This window comes from Ogataea philodendri (genome assembly GCF_020536065.1).
Source record: "Ogataea philodendri strain CBS6075 chromosome Unknown scaffold3, whole genome shotgun sequence".
NCBI classification, from domain to species: Eukaryota; Fungi; Ascomycota; class Pichiomycetes; order Pichiales; family Pichiaceae; genus Ogataea; species Ogataea philodendri.
In genome coordinates, this window is record NW_025764099.1 from 393,314 (window position 1) to 410,635 (window position 17,322).

At 50.1% G+C, this 17,322-nt stretch overlaps 11 protein-coding genes across 11 annotated transcripts; 3 read left to right on the plus strand and 8 right to left on the minus strand.

The window, feature by feature from the left end:
* Nucleotides 1–46: 46 nt before the first annotated feature.
* On the plus strand, nt 47–1,477 carry OGAPHI_005730 (uncharacterized protein; the record flags this gene model as incomplete). The annotated part of the gene is made up of 1 exon (XM_046206943.1): nt 47–1,477. The coding sequence occupies one exon, from the start codon at nt 47–49 to the stop codon at nt 1,475–1,477; it is 1,431 nt and encodes a 476-aa protein (XP_046059567.1).
* On the minus strand, nt 739–1,851 carry OGAPHI_005731 (uncharacterized protein; the record flags this gene model as incomplete). The annotated part of the gene is made up of 2 exons (XM_046206944.1): nt 739–1,369; nt 1,496–1,851. The coding sequence occupies 2 exons, from the start codon at nt 1,849–1,851 to the stop codon at nt 739–741; spliced, it is 987 nt and encodes a 328-aa protein (XP_046059568.1).
* A 41-nt stretch (nt 1,852–1,892) lies between these two features.
* On the plus strand, nt 1,893–2,894 carry OGAPHI_005732 (uncharacterized protein; the record flags this gene model as incomplete). Its single annotated transcript, XM_046206945.1, has 1 exon — nt 1,893–2,894. One exon carries the CDS (start codon nt 1,893–1,895, stop codon nt 2,892–2,894), a length of 1,002 nt encoding a protein of 333 aa, XP_046059569.1.
* An 87-nt stretch (nt 2,895–2,981) lies between these two features.
* On the plus strand, nt 2,982–17,291 carry OGAPHI_005733 (uncharacterized protein; the record flags this gene model as incomplete). Its single annotated transcript, XM_046206946.1, has 1 exon — nt 2,982–17,291. One exon carries the CDS (start codon nt 2,982–2,984, stop codon nt 17,289–17,291), a length of 14,310 nt encoding a protein of 4,769 aa, XP_046059570.1.
* OGAPHI_005734 (uncharacterized protein) lies at nt 4,025–4,426 on the minus strand (the record flags this gene model as incomplete). The annotated part of the gene is made up of 1 exon (XM_046206947.1): nt 4,025–4,426. One exon carries the CDS (start codon nt 4,424–4,426, stop codon nt 4,025–4,027), a length of 402 nt encoding a protein of 133 aa, XP_046059571.1.
* Nucleotides 7,262–8,973, minus strand: OGAPHI_005735 (uncharacterized protein; the record flags this gene model as incomplete). The annotated part of the gene is made up of 3 exons (XM_046206948.1): nt 7,262–7,471; nt 7,611–8,332; nt 8,937–8,973. The coding sequence occupies 3 exons, from the start codon at nt 8,971–8,973 to the stop codon at nt 7,262–7,264; spliced, it is 969 nt and encodes a 322-aa protein (XP_046059572.1).
* Nucleotides 9,080–10,283, minus strand: OGAPHI_005736 (uncharacterized protein; the record flags this gene model as incomplete). Its single annotated transcript, XM_046206949.1, has 3 exons — nt 9,080–9,418; nt 9,513–9,785; nt 10,275–10,283. 3 exons carry the CDS (start codon nt 10,281–10,283, stop codon nt 9,080–9,082), a joined length of 621 nt encoding a protein of 206 aa, XP_046059573.1.
* OGAPHI_005737 (uncharacterized protein) lies at nt 11,150–12,037 on the minus strand (the record flags this gene model as incomplete). The annotated part of the gene is made up of 2 exons (XM_046206950.1): nt 11,150–11,438; nt 11,757–12,037. 2 exons carry the CDS (start codon nt 12,035–12,037, stop codon nt 11,150–11,152), a joined length of 570 nt encoding a protein of 189 aa, XP_046059574.1.
* On the minus strand, nt 12,285–13,594 carry OGAPHI_005738 (uncharacterized protein; the record flags this gene model as incomplete). Its single annotated transcript, XM_046206952.1, has 2 exons — nt 12,285–13,122; nt 13,428–13,594. 2 exons carry the CDS (start codon nt 13,592–13,594, stop codon nt 12,285–12,287), a joined length of 1,005 nt encoding a protein of 334 aa, XP_046059575.1.
* Nucleotides 14,042–14,434, minus strand: OGAPHI_005739 (uncharacterized protein; the record flags this gene model as incomplete). The annotated part of the gene is made up of 1 exon (XM_046206953.1): nt 14,042–14,434. One exon carries the CDS (start codon nt 14,432–14,434, stop codon nt 14,042–14,044), a length of 393 nt encoding a protein of 130 aa, XP_046059576.1.
* Nucleotides 16,559–17,065, minus strand: OGAPHI_005740 (uncharacterized protein; the record flags this gene model as incomplete). Its single annotated transcript, XM_046206954.1, has 1 exon — nt 16,559–17,065. One exon carries the CDS (start codon nt 17,063–17,065, stop codon nt 16,559–16,561), a length of 507 nt encoding a protein of 168 aa, XP_046059577.1.
* Nucleotides 17,292–17,322: the final 31 nt, after the last annotated feature.

Consider the following 17,322-nt stretch of genomic DNA (forward strand, 5'->3'; position numbering starts at 1 on the left):
GTAGATTTAGAAATAATTTGAAAAATATTTACTTTAGTCGATAAATATGTCCTTGGTGCGGTTTTTCTCCACGTCGCGGCCGCGAAATGCGTTTCCGTCGGCGATTCGCAACCTCCTGAGCCAGCACTCTATAAACGTGCGGCCCGAGGAGTTTGAGCAGGACGCCCAGCAACCGATACTCGAGCATCTAAAGAAACGGAGACTTATAGAAACAATTGTCAATGAGCCGGAGCTTTCACGGCTGGCGGCTGAGAAACAGCTCGGATTGTACTGTGGAGCCGACCCGACAGCGAGATCTTTGCATCTGGGCAACCTGCTGCCGTTGATGGTGCTGTTGCACTTCAATTTGCGCGGCCATCGAGTGACCCCACTGGTTGGCGGGGCCACAGGAACGGTGGGGGACCCGTCTGGACGCAGCACAGAGCGCCAGCAGATGGAGCAGACCGAGCGGCTGGACAACGTTGCGCGGATCCAGGCCCAGTTCGTGCAGTTCTTCAACCACGGAAAGCTGTACGCTGACAGCAGAGCCTCGAGCCAGCTGGAGCCCGGCCAAGTGCAGGTGCGCAACAACTATGACTGGTGGAAAGATATGGGCTTTCTGGAGTTTCTGGCAAAGTACGGACGCCATATCCGCGTGAATCAGATGCTGGCAAGAGACTCTGTCAAGAGCAGATTGGAGTCGGAACAGGGTATTGGGTACAACGAGTTCACCTACCAGCTGTTGCAGGCATACGACTTCTACCATCTGAAACACCACCACCAGGTGGATATCCAGGTCGGCGGCAACGACCAGTACGGAAACATCGTTGCTGGACTGGATCTGATCGACCGGCTGACTCCAGGAAAGAAAAGTTCTGCTTTTGGAATCACTGTTCCTCTGCTCACCACGGCGAACGGAGTCAAATTTGGGAAGAGCGCAGGGAACGCTGTGTTCATCGACAAGAACTTCACGTCCTCGTTCAACATGTACCAATTTCTGTACAACACTTTGGACGCTGACGTTTCCAACTTACTGTACAAATTCTCTCTGCTTCCAACGGGACTGATAGCGCGGATCTGCGAGTTCCATGAGCAAAATAAGTCCCTGCGGCTGGGACAGCGAATTCTGGCGGTTGAGATGTGCGATCTGATCCATGGTGAGGGCGAAGGAGAGGCCAATCTTCTGATCAGCGATGCGTTGTACGAGGATAAAGATTTTGATGTTGACCGGGTGCTGGACGCTTTCAGACGCCAGAAAATGCTGACCGTTGTTTCCAAAGACGATCTGGCATGCGCAGGAGCGCTGCTGCAAAAGTCCATGGCCAACGTGTCCAAAAAGGAGATCAAACGGCTGATTTCTGGCGGAGCCGTTTCTGCTGGAAGAGAGAAGCTGAAAGTCGGCAAATGGGAGGACCCGATCGACGCGCAAACGGTCCTGGCCGACAAACTGCTGCTTCTTCGTGTCGGGAAACAGTTTCATGTGTACCAAGTCGTGTAAATAGCGTGTAAATAGTACTAGCCACTTCCCTTGCTATGTCTGAAAAGTTTCATGCTTATCCAAGAAACAACGCACCAGATCCACAGAATGACGAAATTCAGCGCAAATGCAAACAAATAGTAACTGTCTATGATTTCGTCGCCCTCGCTGTCGACCACTTTGGAGCTCGCAACCCAGGGGGCCATTAGAGGCCTGGAAAACACCCATTTCCAGGCGCCAAGCATGGTGCCAACGGTGACCACAAACACAGTCGCACTTAGCGCCAGAATCAGATACCCGTACGAGCGCAGCTTAAACGCCAATTGGTCTTTGGCCACCGCCGTCTGGCTGTTGTAGTGGACCGAGTGGGTGTTTCTGTGTTTGGGTCGATGCATCTAGATGGAATAAAATAAAGCTAAAAAAAAATTAGGCTTAAATGATAATCAGCGAAGTAGCCAAATATTACAAAGACCAGTACGCCGAGTCTCAACGAGAACACATACGACGTCTTCTTCAGGAGAAACGGCCGAGCAATGGCCCGTTTGCCAGACAGGTGGCTGCCGTGAGCCATCTGATGGACAAGTATATGGATTCGGACGCCCAATCGGCCGCGTTGGACGTGGTGTTAGAGTCTGGGATCTACGACAAGCTCGAGCCGTTTGCCGACGAGCCAGATTACATTGACAGACTTGTCAAGTCGCTGCTTGAGTGGTACAAGAACGAGTTTTTCCAGTGGATCAACAAACCGGCGTGCGAGTGCGGCAATAGCGACCAGAACCAGATCCAGCCTCTGCAGCCGATGCGGCCGTACACTCGGGCCCATTTCGAAGGCCAGGCTGGCATTGTTGAACGGTACAAGTGCGGAAAGTGCTCGAAAACCATCGAGTTCCCCAGATACAACAACCCAAAGACCCTGCTATCGTTCCGCAAGGGCAGATGCGGCGAGTGGAACAACTGCTTTATTTTGATTCTGTGTTCTCTGGGACTTAACGTAAGGTATGTTTGGAACGCCGAGGATCACGTGTGGTGCGAGTTCTTCTCAAAGAACCTCAATCGATGGATCCATCTCGACAGCTGCGAAAACCAGTTTGACAACCCAACGCTCTACTGCACCGGATGGGGCAAGAAGATGTCGTATGTGTTTGCAATTCACAGAAACTACATCGCAGATGTTTCTGCCAAATACATCAAGAAAAACCAGCTGCCAAGAGATAAGATCTCGGAGCAACAGCTTGCAGACACCATGGCATACATTAACCTCACCAAATGGCTCACTCTGGACACAGAAGACTTGCTGACGACTCTCGCAGACTTCATGAACGACTCCCGAACACGCACATTGGCCCCAACGCCGTCGCCCGCTAAACAGCTCCCGCGCCAGAGCGGTGCTCCCGAATGGACAGCCACTCGCGGCGAGGCTGGATCACGTAATCAATAGCGATTCGGGCTGTGTAAAGGTAAAAAAAAAATTTAGGAAAAATATTTCAGTATACACTCTGGAAGAACAGTGAGAGAATCAGTCAACATGTCGTATTCGCTTGTTATTGATTTCCAGAAGTACTTCCAGATCTATAAAGATGTCCGGGGACGAGTTTGTTCCAACAGAATCCCCGAGCCATTTTTGTTTGACAAGAGTGTTTCCAACTCTGCCAATTTATCTAATCTTGCATTAAGTCTATTGACCAATGAGGCTATCGAGCCGTACATTTGCTCGCTTCGACCACTGATGGTTGAGCTTGCCTCGAGACTTGTTACCAACGACGAGATCGAGAAAACATATTTGAAACTCGCACAGAAACCCGTCAATGTGGCTGGATCCGTGTCTTTGAGCAGTCTGACCAAAATTGGAACTAGTTGTCCCGAGATCCTCACGATCATCGAATATTATCTTCAGAAGAAACAGTTCTGGACAATGATCCATCCAGAAACCATCGATCAGCACGAAATGCATTGGATTTTACTCTCCTTTTATAGACTCGTCAGAACCAACTGTGAAAAATTCAGTCGATACATTGACTCTGCATTACTTTACACCATCATCAGTTCCGACCGCACCACTGGCGTGAACAAGTATTTGGCCATTCGGATACTGGCCGTCTGTTTGTTTCTTTCGGAGAAAGTCGCTTTGGAAATGGTCTCGAGAATCCCCAAAGACCAGCTATTTGGAGTCTACGAATACACAGACAGCGTTGATTACCAGTTCTTGGATCTCTACGAAGCGAAAAGACTGGAAACTATTCAAAATTCTATTCATTTGAGTCCTGCTGCCTCAGAAAACAAATATACCATTAAGTTCCAGCAGACAGACTTCTCTTTGGGAGCCACCATTGTTGCTGATGTTGTGATTCCTAACATTTCGAGTTTGGTTCAGGGAGTGAAGGCAAGTCCATCTGGTACTGATTTCGTGCCGATTCAGAAATCCACCGTTGCTTTGAACAAGCTGGCCCAGAGCATTCAAAAATCAGAGCCAGTTTTACTGGTTGGCCGTTCAGGAACGGGTAAAACGTTCCTTATCAACGAGGTGGCCAAACAACTGCAGCTGGATACCATGGTGAAGATCCATCTTAATCAGCAGACCGACTCCAAGCTGCTTCTGGGAACGTATTCCTCGGGAGCCACTCCGGGAACGTTTGAGTGGAAAAACGGCGTGCTCACCACTGCTGTGAAAGAAGGCCGTTGGGTTCTGGTTGAGGACATCGACAAGGCTCCGAACGAGGTTCTCTCCATTTTGCTTAGTTTGCTCGAGAAAAGAGAGCTCACTATTCCTTCCAGAGGAGAGGTCATCAAGGCCGCTAATGGATTCCAATTAATTTCGTCTCTTCGATTAGCCGGAGACTCGCGCAACCACACGCTTCCCCAGATGATTGGACAACGGCTCTGGAACGTTGTTGAGCTCGAGGAGCTGGAAACCAAGGAACTCAAGCTGATTCTGTCCACCAAGTTCCCGTTGCTTGTCAACTTCACATCCATGTTCATCAAATGTTTCCAGAACGTTAAGGAACTTTACGACTCGCGCAAGTTTTTGACGATGAACAGAGGAGCTCAGCCTAGAGCTCTTACTATCAGAGACCTAATGAAGCTATGCAAGCGTTGCAACAAGATTCTCACAGATAATAACGTCGCCAGCTCGCACGACATGCTGACCGAAGAGGTATTTGACCTGATCTTCCAGGAGACAGTTGACTGTTTCACCAGTTCGATCGTGGAAAGAGCTCCTATTGAGGCCGTCGTGAAGGAGATTGGTGTGTGTTTGGAAGTTCCTACTTCGCGTGCTACCGTTTACCTAAGCAAGCACATTCCGTCGTTCCAGGAATTTGAGGACTCTGTTTCTGTTGGAAGAGCACATTTGACCAAGAAAGCTGTTGCTGGACTCAAACCTGTCAGAAAACAGACGTCCTTTGCAAAGACAAACCACTGTTTGCGTTTGATGGAGAAGATCGGTGTTGGTATTTCTCTCTGTGAGCCATTGCTCATGGTTGGAGAAACAGGTACTGGTAAGACCACCATTGTGCAAGAGGTTGCCAGACTGTTGAACAAGAAACTGACTGTGATCAACGTGTCTCAGCAAACAGAGGTCGGTGATCTGCTTGGTGGCTTCAAGCCGGTCACCACCAAAAGTCTGGCTATTCCGTTGGAGGAGGACTTTGAAGAGCTTTTCAAACGGTCGTTCTCGGTAAAGAAAAACGAACAGTTCATGAAACTTCTGGCCAAGATGTTTAACAAGTCTCAGTGGAAAGGTGTGATCCGTCTATGGCGCGAGGCTTTCAAGATGGCCGAGAATCTGTTTGCCAAACAGGACGACGACTCTACAAAGAAACGGAAGCTGAACGATACCGACAAGGCAGAGCTCATGGCCGAATGGCGCCGTTTGTACGCGCGGATCCAGGAGTTTGAGAAACAGGGCAGCTCCGCGGAGAAGTCTTTGGTTTTCAAGTTCGTGGAAGGATCGCTTGTGCATGCTGTGCGGAACGGTGACTGGGTTTTGCTGGATGAAATGAACCTGGCAGCTCCAGAGACTTTGGACAGCGTTTCGGAGCTCTTGAACGAGGAAGGAGCACAGAGAAACCTGCTGCTTTCTGAAAAGGGTGACGTCGAGAGTATCAAGGCCCATCCTGATTTCAGAATCTTTGGATGTATGAATCCGGCTACCGATGTTGGTAAGAAAGATCTTCCCGAAGGAATTCGGTCAAGATTCACGGAAATATATGTCCATTCGCCAGACCAGGACATCGCCGATCTTTTAATGATTATCGACAGTTACATTGGAAGATACTCGTTATCTGACGAATGGGTTGGGAACGACGTGGCAGAACTGTATCTATCTGCCAAAAGACTCGCCGATGCAAACGAACTCGCCGACGGTAGCAACCAAAAACCCCATTTCAGTGTCAGAACACTGACGCGTACTCTTCAGTACGTGCGTGACATTCTTCCGATCTACGGCCTCAGACGCTCGCTGTACGAAGGATTCTGCATGTCTTTCCTGACTCTGCTGGACGCCAGCTCCGAAACCAAACTCAGACCGCTCATTGAAAAATACACAATCCAACGACTAAAGAACGCCAAGTCTGTCATTTCGCAGATCCCATCGAACCCGTCTTCTGAGGCTCAACAGTACGTCCAGTTCAGACACTACTGGATGCGTAGTGGTCCTCTGGAGCCAGAAGAACAGCCCCATTACATCATGACTCCGTTTGTCGAGAAGAATTTGATGAATCTGGTTCGTGCATCCAGTGGCCGGTTCCCTGTTCTGATCCAAGGTCCAACGTCGTCTGGTAAAACGTCGATGATCAACTATCTTGCCAAGATCACCGGTCACACGTTTGTGAGAATCAACAACCACGAACACACAGACTTACAGGAGTATTTGGGAACGTATGTTTCCGACGACACTGGTAAATTGGTGTTCCGAGAGGGTGTTTTGGTGGACGCTTTGCGCAAAGGTCACTGGATCGTTCTTGACGAGTTGAACTTGGCACCAACAGACGTTTTAGAGGCATTGAACAGACTTTTGGACGACAACAGAGAGCTATTCATTCCAGAGACTCAAGAAGTCGTGACCCCTCATCCGGACTTTATGCTTTTTGCAACCCAGAACCCGCCAGGACTTTATGGAGGCAGAAAGATCCTGTCCAAGGCTTTCAGAAACAGATTCCTGGAGCTGCATTTCGACGATATTCCTCAAGACGAGCTCGAGATCATTTTGCGTGAACGGTGTCAAATAGCTCCGTCGTACGCCCAGAAGATTGTTGAGGTCTACAAAGAGCTGACTGTCCAGAGACAGAGCACGCGTCTTTTTGAAAAGAAAGACTCGTTTGCTACTCTTCGTGATCTTTTCCGTTGGGCGTTGCGTGAAGCCGTTGGATACGAGCAACTGGCCGCTAACGGGTACATGTTGCTTGCCGAGCGGGTGAGACGTCCCGAGGAAAAGGTGGTGGTGAAACAGGCATTGGAGAAGGTGATGCGCGTGAAACTGGATATCGATACCTACTACCAGCAGCTGGAGATTCCTGAATTGCTGCAACTTCCAAGCTCCATCGTCTGGACCAAGGCCATGCGTCGTTTGGCAGTTTTAGTGGCTACTTCCATCAAGTACAAGGAGCCTTTGCTTTTGGTTGGAGAGACTGGTTGCGGAAAGACCACCGTTTGTCAGCTGATTGCTCAGTTCTACGGAAAACAGCTGGTTACCGTTAATGCTCACCAAAATACAGAAACAGGAGACCTACTTGGATCTCAGAGACCGGTCAGAAACAGACAGAAGCTGAAGGACAACTTGGAGGCTGGTCTGAAACAGGTTTTGACCAATCACAACGTCCCGGTGTCTACGGTGACTGCCATGATGGAGGAGTACGAGAGTTTGAAGAAACAGGGAGTTTTGGAGGAATCTGAGAAACAGCTGGTTGAACAGCTTATTTCTGCTTCCAAAGTCCTGTTTGAGTGGTTTGACGGTCCATTAGTCTGTTCCATGAAAGACGGCAGTTTCTTTCTGCTCGACGAAATATCGCTGGCCGACGACTCTGTGTTGGAGCGTCTCAATTCCGTTTTGGAGCCGGAGCGGAGTTTGTTGCTTGCAGAGAAGGGAAGTGAGGACGCTGCAGTGACTGCTGCGGACAGTTTCCAGTTCTTTGCAACCATGAACCCCGGCGGCGACTACGGTAAGAAGGAGCTGTCTCCAGCGTTGAGAAACAGATTCACCGAGATCTGGGTTCCTTCGATGGAGGACTTCGACGATGTTCGTCAAATTGTCGAGTCTCAGCTTAACCAAAAGGCACACGGTCTTATTGACAGCGTTGTTCAGTTTTCGCAGTGGTACGGCCACAAGCTCGGCGATGGGTCTGCCTCGAGTGGAGTGATCTCTCTGCGTGACATTCTCGCCTGGGTCTCGTTCATCAACAACGCTGTCGAGAACGGAATTCGTCCCCATATGGCTCTTTTGCACGGAGCTTGCATGGTTTTCATTGACGCTCTGGGAACCAACAACACAGCGTTCTTGGCCGACAACGAAGAGCGCCTGCGACAGTTCAAGCTGGAATTTGTGGACAAGCTTGCCGAGATCTCCAAAACCGACTTGCGGACACCATACTTGGCAACATACCAAGTCCAAGTGTCTGATACGTATCTTCAATGCGGTGACTTCAAAATCGATAGAGTCCATCCAGACAACAAAACGTCGTTCAACTTGGACGCTCCAACGACTGCTCTGAACGCCATGCGTGTGATCCGTGCCTTGCAAGTTCACAAGCCTATTTTGCTGGAAGGAAGTCCTGGTGTTGGAAAAACAAGTTTGGTGTCTGCTCTTGCGGCAGCTGTTGGTAAAGACCTCACCAGAATCAATCTCTCTGAGCAAACGGACTTGATTGACCTGTTTGGATCGGACTCGCCAGTGGAGGAAGGAGAAACAGGAGAGTTTAGATGGAGAGACGCTCCGTTCCTGCGTGCTATGAAGCGGGGAGAATGGGTCCTATTGGACGAAATGAACCTGGCTTCGCAGTCCGTCTTGGAAGGACTCAACGCCTGTTTGGACCACCGTGGTGAAGCGTACATTCCTGAACTGGACAGAAGCTTCCGCGGCCATCCTGACTTTTTGGTTTTTGCAGCTCAAAACCCGCAACACCAGGGTGGTGGCAGAAAAGGATTACCGAAATCGTTTGTGAACCGGTTTACCGTCGTTTACGTCGATATGTTGACGGAAACAGATTTGAAGATGATCGCCAACCACCTGTATCCTGCTCTGGAGAAAGACGTTTCTGACAAGTTGATCGACTTTGTCTCTGAGCTAGAGAAGGAGGTTGTGATTCACCGCCAATGGGGTGCGACTGGTGGACCTTGGGAGTTCAACTTGAGAGACACGCTTCGTTGGCTGTCTTTGTTAAACAGCCCTAGTCTTCTGGACTCACCTTGTGCTGGTGATTTCTTTGAGATGATTGTTCAACAACGGTTCCGTACTCCAAACGACAGACTTCGTGCTCAACAGCTTTACGAACAGATCTTTGGTGCAAGAAAGCCATCTGCTCCATACTACCAGCTGAATGTTGATTACGTTCAGTGTCAAGCGGAAGTTGTTCCCAGGAACTTTCTGATTCAGCACATTGTTGATGACAAGCTGAGCTCGTTGCAATGTAACTACTCTGTCTTGGAAACTCTTCTTCGTTGTGTCAAAAAACAATGGCCATTAATTCTTGTTGGACCTTCCAATTCGGGGAAAACAGAGCTGATCAGATTCGCTTCGGGAATTCTGGGTACCAAGCTGTACGAGTTCTCCATGAACAGCGATATTGACAGTATGGACATTCTTGGTGGATACGAACAGGACGATTTGTCCAGAGAAATTTCTGAGTTTGCCAAAGATCTAAAAGAATTGCTCATGGAACTGGCAGCGTACAATCTGCTCACCAACAGTGGAGATAGCTCTGTTTTGAAGCACACTTTGAGATTTATTGACTTCCTATCCAATGCCGAGTTCTCAAAACAGCAGTTTGGTCAGTTGGAATCGTTCTTTGATGTTCTGCAACAATCAATGTCCAACGACAAGTTCGACCAGCTCAAAGAACAGTACTCCGTTTTGGCTCACAAACTGAACCAAGGAGACAAGATCAAGTTCCGCTGGTTCGACAGTCTTCTGGTCCAGGCAGTGGAGAAGGGATACTGGCTTGTTCTGGACAACGCCAACCTCTGTAGTCCAAGTGTTCTGGATAGATTGAATTCTCTTCTGGAGATGGACGGTTCGCTGATCATCAACGAATGCACAGACGCTGACGGAAATCCAAGACACCTGAAGCCTCATCCGAACTTTAGACTGTTCCTCACTGCTGATCCAGCATATGGAGAGCTTTCTAGAGCCATGAGAAACAGAGGTATCGAGATCTTCATGAACCCTATCGAATCACGTGCTTCTGACTTTGACCGCCTAGTTCTGCAGAAAAACAGCACATCAAGCTTTGTTGGCTCGTTCAACTCGTCTTTCGCCCCATTGGCCGTGCTGTTAGATGCACTGAAAGCTCCAAATGGACAAACTCCAGACATACTTTCTAACGTGCTCCCAATACGGTCCGGTCACGTGATCAAGGATTTGGTGCCAAACGTGTACAAGGTGTCTGGATTTGAGTCCGTTGTTTCCCCGTTGGAGGCGATTGCCGGACGAATTGAGTTCTACGAGAGCTTAGGGCTTCCTAGAAAGCTTGAGCAGGCGTACAACAGGGCACAGAAGGGAGCCGAGGTGGCTGTTTTGGCCAAATCGCAGGCTCTGCAACCGTTGATCAACACATACATTCTTGGGAAGCTCTCGGAGGAGTACGCTCCTACCGAAGAGGCCCATTACCTGTTCCATGTTTTGGGAATGGTTTACGAGGCACAAAGGTATCTGACGAAGCTGGAAAAACGCGTTGAGAGTGCCAAAGTGACAGAGTTGACGTATTTGGAGAAATCTGCTGCGCATGCAAGCGGCAGAGCTTTGAAGAGCGTTCCTAAACTGAATCTCTACGGTTTGGTCACCAAGATCGTTGACTTTGTCAAGAACGAGGTCAGCTCGATGGATGAGCTGTGGCAGATTTCTGGCAAGTACAAGTCGCTGTTCAAGTTGATGTTCATCTGGCAAAACATTATTGAGTGTTCCAAAGTTCAGCACGAGACGAAGCTCAGAATCTACCAGGACAAAATCCTGGACTGGCTCGACGACTACAGCGGCGAAGGTTCTGGTCTACGCCAGGTTGTTGACTCGTTCTCGAAACAGTTGCAGTTGACCCAGGGCTACTCTATGACTCTCATCTGGGAGAAGAGCAAGGATCTGTATCCGAGCACTCCAGAAGGATGGAGCAACTACCACCAGCTGATGGATGTTGCAGTGGAGTTTGACGAGATCTGCATGGAGCAGTACTCAGAGAACTTTGAGATGGTGACCAGTCTCAGACAGGTGTTTGTTGCACTGTTTGAGGACTGTGTGAACGGTGGCTTAATTGAACATCTGGAAGAGTTGAAGCAGAAAATTACAGCGCTGAGAGATATTTCGGGAACTTTCCTCAACCAACGCAAACACCCATACACTCACATCTTTGATCTGGTGCTCAACTTTGCTGATCTGCTGAGCTGCTCGTTGGGAGCAGGATTGGAGAAATCAAGGGAGAATTACAGGTTTGCTCTTCTGGCAGCTAGATCAACTAGCTCCCTTACTAAATGGAGTCAGGACCGGTTCAAGCCTTATCCAAGAATCTTCGACCAACTGTGGACATCTAAAGGCGAACCGAAGGTGGTTGACTTGTTGAACCAGACTTTGGTGGAAGATCTTGTTGCTGCTGGTTCTGGAATGAAACAGCTTTCTGGATCGAGCATTGACGAGGCACTTGTTGATGCCAGGTTCATGCTCCAAATGGCTATCAAGAACAGCGCAGCTTTCAGCTCTCCTCTGGAGAACATACAGTCGTTGCTGGTGCAGTGGATTCTGTACATCTGTGGATTCCATACTGGAGAGTCGCTGGAGTTCCTTAATCTCCAGCAAAATATCACCAGCGAAACTGTTTCCAGCTACCAAAAATCTCTGGATCAGCTACCAAACTTCCAGCAAGTGTTCAGTGTGTTTTTCGTTCCTGCCTTGCTCTCGACACCATCGAGAAAGTCTGTGGGCAGCTCGTGGGTGCTGTTTGCGTGCGGGATGATCATGCTGTTTGTTCCAAACCACGCGTACGACCCAGCCATCGTGGACCATGTGGCCTACGACGACTACGCCAAGCTCGAGTCGCTGATTGGCGAGATCAAAGACGCGTGGGTGTCGTTTAGACGTGTTCAGTTCGGTGACCAGGAAACGTACGCGGAGTCTGTGCTTCCACAAGTGGAAGAGACAGCTCCAAGTGCTCCAAAGGTGTTCCGTTCAGGAGAACCAATTGACACCCTGTTTGAGGAGTGGACTATTTTCCTCGACTCGACGATGAAAGCAAAGACCGAGGGATTGATTGGAGTGGCCGAGACTATCATGGCAAAGAGCTCGCTGGAGGTAGAGAATCTCCACCGGAACTCGACGCAGCTGTTTTTGCGTCTGAAACAAAACTTCGCTGAGTTTTCCGATCTCAACGACGTTCTTGGCGGGTTCATCTACTCACTTAGACTTGGTCTGGACTTGCTGGACGAGAACCGTACATGCGAGTCAAAATTATGGAGTGTTGATCCGTCAGTTCTTGGAAACGCCGACAAGACCAAAGAAATATACTCCGGTCTGGAGAAGACAATTAAAAAACAATCTATTGACCATGAGGATGTTGAGAAACTTGCTATTTTCAACATGAAGGTCTTGAAATTCCAAAAGGCTTACGCAGACACAGAGGAGATGTTCCAGAAGTCGCTAATGACGGTCTACTACAGATGGACTGCCAGAAGGCTTAAACAGGACGAGCAGGAGTCTTTGCAACAAGGTGTGTTCCAATTCTCCGACCCTACATTGGATGCTGAGAAGGAATTCCAACAGCTTTTCCCTGATGCCGATATAGAACTTACCGGTGACGGATCCAACATCAACTGGGATCATATCTACTCCCAGATTGCTTCCTCCTACTGCAACTACTTCCTCGGAGAAGCACAGAGTCTGGAAACAGTTGTTTTGGACGGAACAGACGTTCTTGACAGTGTTGATAAACTGGTCAAGCACCCTAGCGGAGCACAAAACACAGAATCGCTGCTTTCGAGTACAATCTACCAGATTGTCACGTCGATGAACAAGTTCTCGTCGAACCAGGGCCAGACCATCGACTTCTACCGCGACTACAGTCCGTACGAAACACGCAGATCGGGCAAGATCGTGCTGGCTCTGCAAGGTCACGTGAACGAGCTGCTGAAGCAGTGGCCCGAGCACGCTACTTTGCAGCAACTTTTCCGGATTTGTCAGGAGTACGTCGACTTCCGCGTGGACACTCCGGTTTACCGGCTGTTGGCCAAGATCGAGCAGATCTACACGTTTGTCAGCGAATGGGAGAAGTATGCACATTCGGGTGTTTCCTTGCAGAGACACGGCCAGAGTCTTGCTGACCTGATTGTTTCCTGGAGAAGACTCGAGTTGAATTCCTGGAAGGAGGTCTTGGCGAACGAGGAGAAGGCCGTTGAACAGGCCGTCGGAAAATGGTGGTTCCATCTGTTTGAGAGCATTGTTGTTTCGGAAGAGCAGGACGTGCTCAAATTGGTTGCAGCTGTGAATGTGTTTATTTCCAGAGGAACTAAGGGTGACTTGAAGCACCGGTTTAGACTCGTTCGTGCGTTCAGCGAACAGGTCAAACACGATAAGACGATCTACAGTGCTCTGATGAACATTCTGGACTTTTTCCAGCCGTTCCTAACCATTGTTGAGCAAGCTGTTTCGAACGAGAAAAAGACTTTGGAGAAACAGGTGAAGGAAGTCATTCTTCTTGCCAGCTGGAAAGACGTCAACATCGACGCTTTGAAACAGAGTTCGCGCAAATCGCATCAGAGCTTGTACAAGCTTGTGAGAAAGTACAGAGACCTTTTGAACAGCACCATCACCGAGATGGTCGAGTCGGGACTCGGATCGACTCCCGTGGTGATTAACCAAAAGACCATCGGTATGGTTCCTGTTTCGCTTGGAGAACTTGGCTCGTCTGAGGTTTCTCTTTTCAACAACATCAAAACGATCCACCATAACATGCAGGTTTATCTCGGGGACCTTTCTTCTGAATCTTTTGGAGGCTTCTACGAGTACTGCGAAGAAATTGTTGCTGCTGCTAGGAAACTCCGCGAAGAAACACCAAAGACATTGACCGACGAGAATAAGAAACTGGTTGCAAGTCTGAAACAGGAGAAACGTAAACTGCTCAGTGACACGTTGAAGGAGCTGCGTCGCAGTGGTATCAAGTTACAAACAACCACAAAGACCCAGGCTCTGCTTGCGTCGACAACGACTATTCTTGCTAACTCCAACACTTTGAGAAACGGACCCTTGGAAGGAGCAGACGTGTACTTTTTCCGGGTTCTTGAGCTGCTTCCAAGACTGCGTGCTGCCGTGAGCAACTGTCATGCGGAGGTTCCTATTACCGATATCCAAAGGGCACTGGCTGCTGTCGAGAACGTGCTTGTTTCTCTGATAACCACGCGTCACAAGATTGCCGATGTTTCGGTGCTACATGTGACGGTCGAAAATGTTTTGAAGAGCTTCAAGGTTGCAAATTCGGGCAAACCTGTTGCTATTGACCCGCAAACACACGAAATTGTCCATGTTGTCCAGAAGCTGCCAGAAATCGTTTCATTCTCTGGTAAAGTGACTGAAATCATCTCTGAGCTTGGAATCAGTGCTACTTTGAAGCTGGAGACGCCAAGACTTGATATTGACACCAAGTTGTTCACCGAAACTGAACAGAGCATGGTAGCTGATGCCAGAAATGGCCTGGACAAGATGAAGACCCAGTTGTACCGTTGGAAGGCCGACAACCCGACCGTCAAGTTTGTTGCTGAAACTGTCCTGGACTGGCTGGATGTGCCTGTTTCCATTAATACTCTTTCCTTGTCCAAGTCTGACGACGATGTTGAGGAGGTTGGAAGCAAACTATTTGGCTCTATTTTGGTTTCTATCCAGAAACTTCGCCAGTTGCAAACCACTCCGTTAGAGGCTGACGAGGACAACTGGTTGGTGGATAGTCAGCGTCGTTTGGTGAAGTACATCGATCTTCTTTATGGAGAGGTGATGCAAGAACGCATTGTTGGGTTCCTGAATCTGCTGGAAAATATCCAATACGATGAGGAGACCAGCGCCGAGGTGAAATCTGTTCTTGGGTACGTTGTTCCGCTGTTGGAACACTATCTGAACGCCGTGAGCATCATTGTTTCCAAGATCCAGGACAACTATGTTGGAACGTCCAAGGGACTCTACGAGCTGTGCACGCTGCTTTTGACTGTTGCCACCGACGGATTCTGTTCTCCAGAAGGGTCTCAGGAAGAAGAGTCTGGCCAGGACCAGAACGGAACGGGACTTGGAGACGGAGAAGGAGCCACAAATAATTCTAAGGACGTTGAAGAAGACGAGAATTTGGAAGACTACGTTGGGGGCGAGCAGGACGGTGAGAAGGAACAGCGGGAGGACGAGAACGATGATGCGGTGGATGTTGAAGGAGATATGAAAGGTGACCTTGAAGAGATGGAAGGCAAGGACGAGGAAGGAGAAGACGGCGACGAAGAAGAGGCCGACGAGGAAGTTGGCGACGTGGACGATTTGGATCCAAACGCTGTTGACGAGAAGATGTGGGACGAAGAGGCCACCAGCGAGAAGGAGAAGGAGAAGGACGACCTCAAAGGAAAACAGGGCGAGGACATGGAAGCTGTTGATGAAGATGAGAAAGAAGGTGATGGAGATCAGGGAGAGCAGGAGAAGACCGAGGAAGGAGACGAAGGAGAGGAGGAGGATGTTGCAGAGCAGGAAGATGAGGTCCGCAATGATGGTGAGGACGGAATGGAGATGGACGCCGAGCAGGGCGAAGCTTTGGAGCTCGAAGACGACATTAATCTTGATGGAGACGAAGAAGGAGACGAAGAGGAAGAAGAAGAAGGTGACATGGACATTGACATGGAGGAGGAGTCTGAGATGAAGGACGAGCAGGAGGATGCTGGAGAGGATGCTGAGGCCGACCAGGAGAACGTTGACGGTCAAGAGGCTTCGGAAGAGGAGGCCGAGGACGGCGAAGAAAACAACGACGCCGAGCCTGGTCAGGACGACGGATTGGACGAGGAGATGGAAGCCGGCGAGGAGCAGGTCAATGACGAGGGAGAGAATGAGAATCCATCTGAATCTGAAGAACTGGCCGGCGAGAACGCCAAGGAGAACGAGGAGCAAGAAGACATGGACGGTGCGGAAGGAGGAGCTGAAAACGCTCCGGACACGATGATGAACGCCGATTCTGCTGCTTCTGCCAACGAGGGTGCACAGGCCGAAGGCGCCAGTGCTGCCGCAGACAACGAGCAAGATAGCGTGGGAGCCAGTGGAGCAGCCCAGGCACAAGAGGCAGCCGAACAAACTGACTCGTCGCGTGAAAACGCATCAAACACTCTGAAACAGATGGGTGACGCTCTCAAGGAGTTCTACAAGCGGCACCAGGACATTCTGGAGACCGATGTGGAGGCTGCGGAACAGAAGGGCGAGAACCCTGACGAATTCCAGCATCTGGACGGTGACAACGCCGACACAGACACGCAGGCCGTGGGAGCTGCTTCCGAGGACCAGGCCATGAAGCTCGACGACGACATGGAGATCGATGAGGCCGAGATTCCACAGGAACACAACCAGGATGAGTCTGTGAAGCAGGAAGGTGCGGCCGACGGAGGCGAGGCCGGCGAGCTGGAAGAAACCGACGAACCAGCCGACGAAAAAGAGCTGGGCGGCCGCGTCAAGCGCGAGCACGACGGCATTCCGCAGCTCGACGACCTCGACTCCGACGAGGAAATGGACTCTGACGCCCAGTCGCAGCCAGAAACCGCGACCGCACTGTCGTCCCTGCGTTCCTGGGACGAGGCACGTGACCTGTGGCAGCACGCGGACGAAGCTACACGGGAGTTCACTGCCGGGCTTTGCGAGCAGCTGCGGCTGATCCTGGAGCCCACCGTGGCCACCAAGCTGCGTGGAGACTACAAGACCGGAAAACGGCTCAACATGAAGAAGATCATCCCGTACATCGCGTCGCAGTTCCGCAAGGACAAGATCTGGATGCGCAGAACAAAGCCTAACAAGAGACAGTACCAGATCATGATTTCTGTGGACGACTCAAAGTCGATGGCCGAGTCCAAGGCAGTCGAGATCGCGTTCCAGTCGATCGCGCTGGTTTCTAAGGCCCTGACCCAATTGGAGTCTGGCCAGCTGTCTGTGGTGAAGTTTGGAGAGACTACCAATGTGGTGCATCCATTCGAGTCGCAGTTCAGCGCCGAGGCCGGAGCGAAAGTGTTCCGCAACTTCACGTTCGAGCAAACACGCACAGATGTGCGGAAACTCGTGGAAACGTCGCTCGACCTGTTTGCAGCTACCAAACCGGCATCAGAGAACCTGTGGCAGCTGGAGATCGTGCTTTCCGACGGAGTCTGCGAGGACCACGACACCATTCGCCGTCTGGTGCGTCGCGCACGCGAAAACCATATCATGCTGGTGTTTGTGGTGATCGATGGAATCGCCAACACCGAAAGCATCCTGCAAATGAGCCAGGCCAAATACGTGCCTGACGCGTCTGGAGAGCTCAAACTCCAGGTCGACAAGTACCTGGACACGTTCCCATTCGAGTACTACGTTGTTGTGAGCGAGATCGAGGAGCTTCCAGAAATGCTTGCCTCCATTTTGCGCCAGTTCTTTGCCGAGACTGGCGACCGCTAGTCCATCTATGATGACGTAATTTAAGTATTAG